Below are 8,060 nucleotides of genomic sequence, written 5' to 3'. Positions count from 1 at the left end.
AAAAGTACATAATGCCATAGCACTTTTATTAATTTTTTTTCCTTTCCCGTGAAAATTATCATTTAAAAATTAACTTATTAAGTGTATGTTTCGTTGAATACAATTTTGGTATATATAAAGACAAATAGTTTCCCTATACTTTATCATTGCATCGATTGAGTAATGAATGGATAATTTTTCGACTAATAGACAAGTAATATAATTTTCAAACAAAAAATTTCCATATCTAAATATTACAAGCTAAAAATGTGAGTATGTTATTACATTATAATGTTGTGTTATGTGGTTGGCGATTGGGGAGGGGTTGGGAAAGGGGTGAGTGGGGTGGGGGGGGTGGGGGGGGGGGGGGGGGGGGGGGGGGGGGGAAATTGGAGACACAATGACCCTCAAATATGTTCTTTATCATTCAATTTACGAAACATGCCTCGCTTCTGCGCTGTACATTAACACGATATTTGATCGATTCTCTGCTCTGCTTCGTATGTCGTATCGCACTCCAGTCCAAAGATCAGTTTTTGACGATGAGAATCATTTAGAGTGAGAACAGTGAGCTTCGCCCCAAACATCATATATAGAGATGAAGCCTCAAATCATATCGATTGCCGTTTCTGGTAGACATAAAAAAAAAAGCCAAGATTATTGAGTATACTTATCCAGATATAAAATTGTGTAACGTGACAAATACGATCAGATCTTTAAGAGATTATTCGGCATACTTACATTGGCGCATATTGTGTGAGCGAATAAGCTTACGTGGCTATTTACTTGCTTTTATTGAAGTGGCACAATGTCGATCCCATTTTCAATTTTATCATAGCAACATTATTAACATTACGATGTCGTATTATATTTTAACAGGTATTTTTAATTTAATGTGGATCGTTTAATTGGAATAGGATAATACATTTTCATTATCTTGTTGAAATTGCCTGATTTATACGAGTTAATTTGCGATTTGTAATTAAGTACATTAAAACTTTCTAATTGATAATAATAATAATTTATTTCCATATTATCAAATTATGTTTGTACTTAAATATTAAAGAAATATTTGTAAAAATTACAAGTTTTTATGATTGGAATAAAATAAAATCCATAACTTTCGTTATAATTATCTTTTTTTCCTATTAAATAGTTTGAAAGTTGAGAAAATCCTATAAATTTCTAGTAATGTTTATAATAATTTTACATTGCTTTTGCATCTCTTAAAATTTTTACTCCATGTCTTTAGATATAATAAATAAGAACGTTGTAATTATCTGCAATTGATTAGAACATAAAATTTCCAGTCTTATCCAATCCCTCAATAATAATTTTGTAATTTTTTATATCGACTTTTTTTTAGCTTCGATATTTGATGTAATATATCGATAAACTTTTAATTAGTATTAATTTCTATATCTTACATGGGTTTTATTTTTAATAATATCGTATAATTACGATGTGTGCGCGCACATGATAATTTTTTAAAGAATATTAGAAAAATATTTGAATAAAATATTTCGAGAATTAGATCAGAAAGCAATTTAGTATGTATTAGTTTGAAAAATTATATTTATAAATCCTCTTTTACATTTATTCCCAAAATATTAGAATTATTATAATATAATTTTGAGTAAACTGTTTATTTCAAAATATAGAATATGTAAAATGTTTTGCTCGTAAGAATCGCATTATTACAATAAACAGAGATATAAATGATGATTGTTCTACGTGGAGCATAATCACTATAACGCGATCACGCATTTTAGTAATTATACATTATCGCATTATCTTATTATTAATGAGATGACATCTTGGATATGATTTTTGTACAAATCTTTTCAATGATAACGCATAGTTATAATAATGAGTATGATCGATCGCTCTTCATAATCTATGTCTCTTTTCAACATAACCGCGGCCAGATTCGATTCGATTCGAAGACTCATATATTGCATATCGCAAAATTGTCGTCATTGTACGTTGCGAGTAGTAACGTACCAAAGCCAATACCGATATATGTCGATATGACAATTTCGTGCGCTCATTTCAATCCTTAAGTTTAAAAGGAACGAATATTAGCGCCACGTTACGTTAATTCTTAGCGCGTATCCGGAAGAACGCGCGCTCAGTTTCTCCGAGGACCTTCGTTGCGTCTTATCGCACCCTCGCGACTCTTTCTGGTAGCTTACATTGCACTGCATTTTTCGTCTCAACGACAGAAAGAAAGAAAGAAATAAAGAGAGAGAACTCTCTATTTCAGTGTGTCACGCGCGGTCGTCTAAATTGAACGACTTTTCGCGAGTGATTAGATGCGGGTGGGGGAGTTGCACGTTGTGTTTTCAGGTTTGATGTGAAACATTACTTACCATTACTTACCAATGCTCGCTCTTTTACTGTAAATCTCGACTCACGCATGTGCTTTTCTTATTAATTTTCAATTAACAATTGAATATTCTCGATTCACACAATGCGAACAAGCTATTTTTAATTTTATTTAGTTTTCACAATTGAGAACTGATTTTAAGTAAGAAAGAAAAACAATTTTCAAGAGTTAATACTTTAAACTTTAAATTGTGTAAAATTTCTGTCTTATTCTTTCGAATTTTACTGAATTAAATATTCAATTTATCGAAGGGTAAAAATAAAAATTCTTCTATTTTAGCAGTTTCGGTATTTTTAATCGTATGAAATTTAAAATAAAATACGGTTTCTTACTATTATCACGATTCATAAATTGCAAATACTTTTACAAAATTATTATAAGAAACTTATGTAGTATGGATAAATAAAATAAAAATCTATAAAATACATATAATACACGAAGATAAGAACTTTGTAATTAATATTAAATTAATTTTATATAATTACACTCACTTCTCCTGTCAAACAAAATTTTAAAATCTATTTTTCTTAAAAAGATTTGCCAAAATACGCGCAAGTTAAAAGACTCCTTTCAAAGTTGTTACAAATTGGATTAAAAACATAAGGATATATATATATATATATACTTTTTATATATTTATTTATATATAATAAATAAGTAAACATATTTGATTTCATTAATCATTTTACAATCCATAAAATTTATATTTTCGTATGTTTAAAACTGTAAGACATTCAAAATGCTAATTTATCTAAGAACTTTTTCTTTATAATTTTAAATTTCTTTTACTTCATTATAATTTTTTAATTTTTTAATTTAGTATCCCTTATTTCAATAATTCAAATAACAATATATTTCGTGAAAAAAAATTGATAGCAAGTTAATGTTTTATATTGCATTTTTTTTTCTTCATTTTATATAGGGTATATGACGATACTTATTCAATATTAATAAAAATAAATAAATAAATAAATGCTCTAGTAGAATTAAATATTTATATTCTTGACTAACATTATTATTATTATAGTAATATAAATTATACTTTGAAATAAAATTTTTTTTTTTTTAAACACTTGAGTTTGGAACAATTGGAATGTCCTACATTTGTAGTATCGCTTGAATTTTATCGCAATTTATACAGCTTTTACCAATTAACATTTGTTTTGGAATGCTTAAATTATTAAAGTTTGGTAATTATAAACAACATTTTTAAATCAATTTTCCGAATAATGAAACATGAATATTCAAATTATAAAATCCATACAAGTCAAATTATTATGTCGTCTCTAAAAATTCTATGAAGAAATATAAGTACAATATGGAATTAATGAGAAAATAAAAATGGAAATCAGTATAGCAATATTTTAAAAATAATTATAACCTAAAAATTGCAAGTTTATAATGTATAAACTAAATAAGTAACCTTTAAATTAAATTTAATTCATTGTTAAACAATTGAACAATACCGCCCTGTGTCTATGAAAGTAATAACAACGTACGTTTTAAATAAATAAATGTGATTTAATATATATTTTTAATAATTTGCATTATTGCTTCGCACAGATAATGTAGTAAATTTTGGAGTAAATAAACCATCAATAACACCGGTAAATCCATGGTCACGTATCTTACTGATCGGATCCTAAGCACAGTTATTTAAAAGAATGGATGGATCATGTCGCCAACAATTCTATATAAACATTAAAAGAATCCTGCAGATGTGTCGACTTAAAGAGTAAGCAATAAATTTTATTACACGATAGTTCCATTTAAATGTCATTATATATTATTAATAAATAAATTGCATTAACATAAATTACCAAGAGTATTATTACAAATGCTTATAATGACAACGGTGCATTTAGTAAATATGTATCATGCCACATTTATTATTATTATTATTATTACTATTATTAACATCTTAAAATTGTAGGATGAATTTTCTACACTCTATAACTAATAGTTAAATCAGCAAAGAATTTAAAATCATATTCTATAATAGATAATATATTTCAGTAGGTTATCTTAAACACGAGAATTTTATCGTAAAACGCAACTTTCCACTAAATCGCTGATAAGAAAAAAGCAGACCTCAAGCTTGTAAAATTTGTGATAATGAAAAAGCAACTTTTATTTTGCACATAATTAGTTTATAAATAAATATTCTATTGTATAAAGTCTTTTTACTATATAAAGCATTGTAAATGTAAATATCACGCGTTCGTTTCTATTTAAATGAAAATAAAGATACATTCGTGAGAATGCAATTGTTAATACAAACGATGTAGGACGAACGTACCGTGCTCTTCTAATCTTTTATTAAATTACGCAATAGTATTAGGCAAAAATTTTCGCTTGAACTTGAAAACTCTCATAAAGCTTCTTTCTACATATAGAGATCTAAACTGCTTTGTTATATAATCATAATTTTTTTTATATATAGACGGAATCGATTGAAATAATATTTTTAACTCTAGTAGATATTTGGAATCATTCAAATCATTTGAATTCAAAGGACGTTTTAAATCGTGTTAATTGATAAAGAGGTATCTACCATTCCTTTTATTATTAATATATCATTGCTTCTCTTATTAACACGGATTCATGTCGACGCTTTATTCAACATTGTAGATTTTTTTTCTAAATAAAAAGTGAAAGTATGTTTTAATTATGATTCGCTTGCGCTTGAAATGTCGATAAGTTTAGAGATGCAAACGAATTTCATAAAATTTAAGTTATTGAAAAATATCGATCATATCATATAATATAGGAATAAAGTGCCGCTACTTAAGTAATAAGGGATCGCCCCCCCCCTCCCAATAAAGTAAACAATATAATTGTTAAATTAAATTCGAGAAATATTAATCGCTTATATAAAGGAAATTTATTATTTATACGCTCACTTTTATGCACTATCGTCAATTCAAAATTCTTCATTCGATAAATCAAGCTTTCCAATTCCAAAATCAAAAAGGAAAAAAATCTACATTCATCCTATGACGTGACATTATGAAAAACTGTCGGGTTTCTCCGTTTACTTAAGAATTGGAAAATACTTTTCTGAGAACACATGGAAATATATTATTATGTCGAGTGTTCGATTCTTACATTACTATCAATTTCGTGTTATTGTCATGCGCGCGCAGCTCAAGGAAATTCGAGATGAGGTAGGTGGTTATCGGGCAGCGAGCGTTACCGAATGATCATCTTTTTGCGCCGCAGAGTGAAATGGATGAATCAGCAGGCCTGTACAAACGAGGCTTACGTGCCGACCATCGTCGAGCACGTGGCCAACGTTTTTACCCACGGGATCTGGATTGTGCCGGCGTTCCTTGGAGCTTTCGAGCTCATCGAGCGCGCCTCGACCTGGCCAAAATTGCTTTCGGCACTCATCTATGGGTGCTCGCTGCTCCTTCTATTTACCGTCTCCACTATTTTCCATAGCATACATTACTGCTACCATAAGGGGTACGTATCAAATGACGGTTTTTAAATCATTTCAGGTGTTTTTTTGTTTTTTTTGTTTTTTTTTGTTGTTTTTGTTTTGTTTTGTTTTGTTGTTTTGTTTTCGGCGATTTGTATATGAACAGTAGAGTCAGTCGCGTTGTTGTTTTGTCTCGGTGCAGCCGAAGAATTGTGCCAACTGGGAAAATTCGTGACATACTTAAGTGACGAAGCTTATGTAAGTAGAAGCTTATAAAATTCCGCGAGTGTCATCGCCGACTACTCGCTGTCTGCATTATTTGCCTTAGCATTGTAATATAAAGCAATCGAAGCCATAGTAACAATAACAGTCATAATAATTTGAATTTCTATCTATAGATTAACGTGACTCCGTATTAACTCGCTGGTAATTTTAACTTTTAGGCGATTCGTGCACTTGAAAGACTTGTTGCATCGATGCGATCGCGCAATGATCTATGTTTTCATAGCGGCGACGTACTTCCCATGGTTAAACCATGAGCCATTCCAAGGTGACGTTCTACTGCCTACTATGCGAATTCTCATTTGGATAATGGCGGCAGTTGGTATACTTTATCAGCAGATCTTCCACGAGAAATACAAATGGTTGGAGACGACGTTTTATGTGATAATGGGGATTGGACCGAGTGTCGCGATTATTGGTATTGTGAGTATACATAAAGAAAAGTAAACGCCTGCCGGGTGTATTGTTGAAAGGAGCGTTACAGCTGCGATTGAGCAACGATCGCCAATAATGAGATATTTGATCATTTCGGAGCTCCGCGGTCCCTCATGAATAACACGTGATAACGATTGCACGATGGCTCTAGCAAGTGATAACGAAACACATCCCATTAAAATATGCCCGCGAGCGAGCAAAAAGCGAGAGTAGATTTGGCCGCGTTTATGAATAAAAAAAAAAAGAGCCGGCGATAAGGATTAAAAAAAAAAAAAAAAAAAAAAGTAGCGCGCGCTTAATATTACCATCGAAGGAATGCGTAGCGAAGCGCGAAAACCGGAATAGCGGACGAGTGAGAGGAAAAGGACGAAAAAAGGTGTTATTCTCTTGTGCCGTAGAACGAGTACAACAATATACCAGAGTTGAAGATCGGAGGCCTCGCCTATCTTCTGGGCATCGTCTTCTTCAAGTCAGACGGCCGTATTCCATGCGCCCACGCAATCTGGCACCTGTTTGTCGCAATCGGTGCGGGCTTTCACTACCAAGCGATTCGCTACCACCTGTACCCGGATGTCGGAGCGCCACTCTTGGCCCCGGGCGAGCAACACTACACCCTCTTCGCCGCCGGAGATTCTCATCCAGAGTTTTAGATCGCTTGGCCAAGCTCGATGACATTACTGCGGGAATTGTAAGTCTTGAAATTACGAGAGGACCAACGATTCATTCTGCCCGCGCGTTACGAAAAATCTCCATCGGACGTTGTATAGGTGGTGAATGAGGAGGAGGAAAAGGATGAGGATGAGGACGAGGAGGAGGAGGAGAAGAAGGAGGAAGGGAAGGAGAAGGAGAAGGAGAAGGAGAAGGAGAAGGAGGAGAGATTTCGATACGTGAAAATTTTACAAATTTTACAGGCACTCTACTTCATTGGGATGCCACGACAAGTTCGATTCGATAATGCGGACACAGAATAGGGGCTGTGAAACTTAAAAAAACGTAGTTTATTCGTGTAAATAGAACGATGCGCACTGACGATTGTATTTAACGCAGGATTACTTTATAAGCCTTTGATAGGTATACCTACTTTCTCACAGCGATTTACGTTCAATTATGGATTTTAATATTTTTCGGGGTCTTGAGTTTATGTAAGAGTAAATGTAAGCAATAGGCGCGATAGAAATATTCTTCTCTCTCTCTCTTTCTCTTTTAAGTTACTGGTGGATTTCATGTTTATTAATGTTATGATTATGCAAAAGAAATTTGCAGTTACACCATTTATTACTAGTACTTTTTTATATCTGTAAACGATGGTTTTACCAACTTGTTTTAAATGAGCAGATTCAGCAAAAAATTGAAAAAATTGCTTTTATCAAAGCTATCATTTATTTTATAATCTTTAAAAACATTTGAATTTACATTTGAATGTCATTTGAATGCCGACTTGTGATTTCTTGTAATTGTTGTCTTTCTATGATAATTATAAACATTTTTTTTTTTTTAAATTTATTTAGATACTTTATTAAACGCTTTAAATAAAATATTACGTAAAGACAT

At 31.6% G+C, this 8,060-nt stretch overlaps 1 protein-coding gene across 5 annotated transcripts; it reads left to right on the top strand.

The window, feature by feature from the left end:
• Nucleotides 1-3,935: 3,935 nt before the first annotated feature.
• Nucleotides 3,936-7,318, top strand: LOC105362195 (monocyte to macrophage differentiation factor). Of its 5 annotated transcripts, none has more exons than XM_011499561.1 (5): nt 3,936-4,103; nt 5,591-5,836; nt 6,236-6,497; nt 6,908-7,197; nt 7,277-7,318. In XM_011499561.1, exons 1-4 carry the CDS (start codon nt 4,033-4,035, stop codon nt 7,157-7,159), a joined length of 831 nt encoding a protein of 276 aa, XP_011497863.1. In that variant the 5' UTR covers nt 3,936-4,032; the 3' UTR covers nt 7,160-7,197; nt 7,277-7,318. The 5 variants fall into 5 exon arrangements, with proteins under 5 accessions (XP_011497863.1, XP_011497862.1, XP_011497865.1 ...); XM_011499564.1 differs by lacking the exon at nt 7,277-7,318 and adding an exon at nt 4,846-4,914 and having other exon boundaries at nt 4,038-4,103; nt 6,908-7,225; XM_011499562.1 differs by lacking the exon at nt 7,277-7,318 and adding an exon at nt 4,846-4,914 and having other exon boundaries at nt 4,038-4,103; nt 5,515-5,836; nt 6,908-7,225.
• The last annotated feature ends 742 nt before the right edge of the window (nt 7,319-8,060 follow it).

The sequence above is a fragment of the Ceratosolen solmsi genome, unplaced genomic scaffold, assembly GCF_000503995.2.
Source record: "Ceratosolen solmsi marchali unplaced genomic scaffold, CerSol_1.0 scaffold35, whole genome shotgun sequence".
In the NCBI taxonomy this organism is placed as follows: Eukaryota; Metazoa; Arthropoda; class Insecta; order Hymenoptera; family Agaonidae; genus Ceratosolen; species Ceratosolen solmsi.
This window is presented reverse-complemented; position numbering and strand designations above follow the sequence as displayed.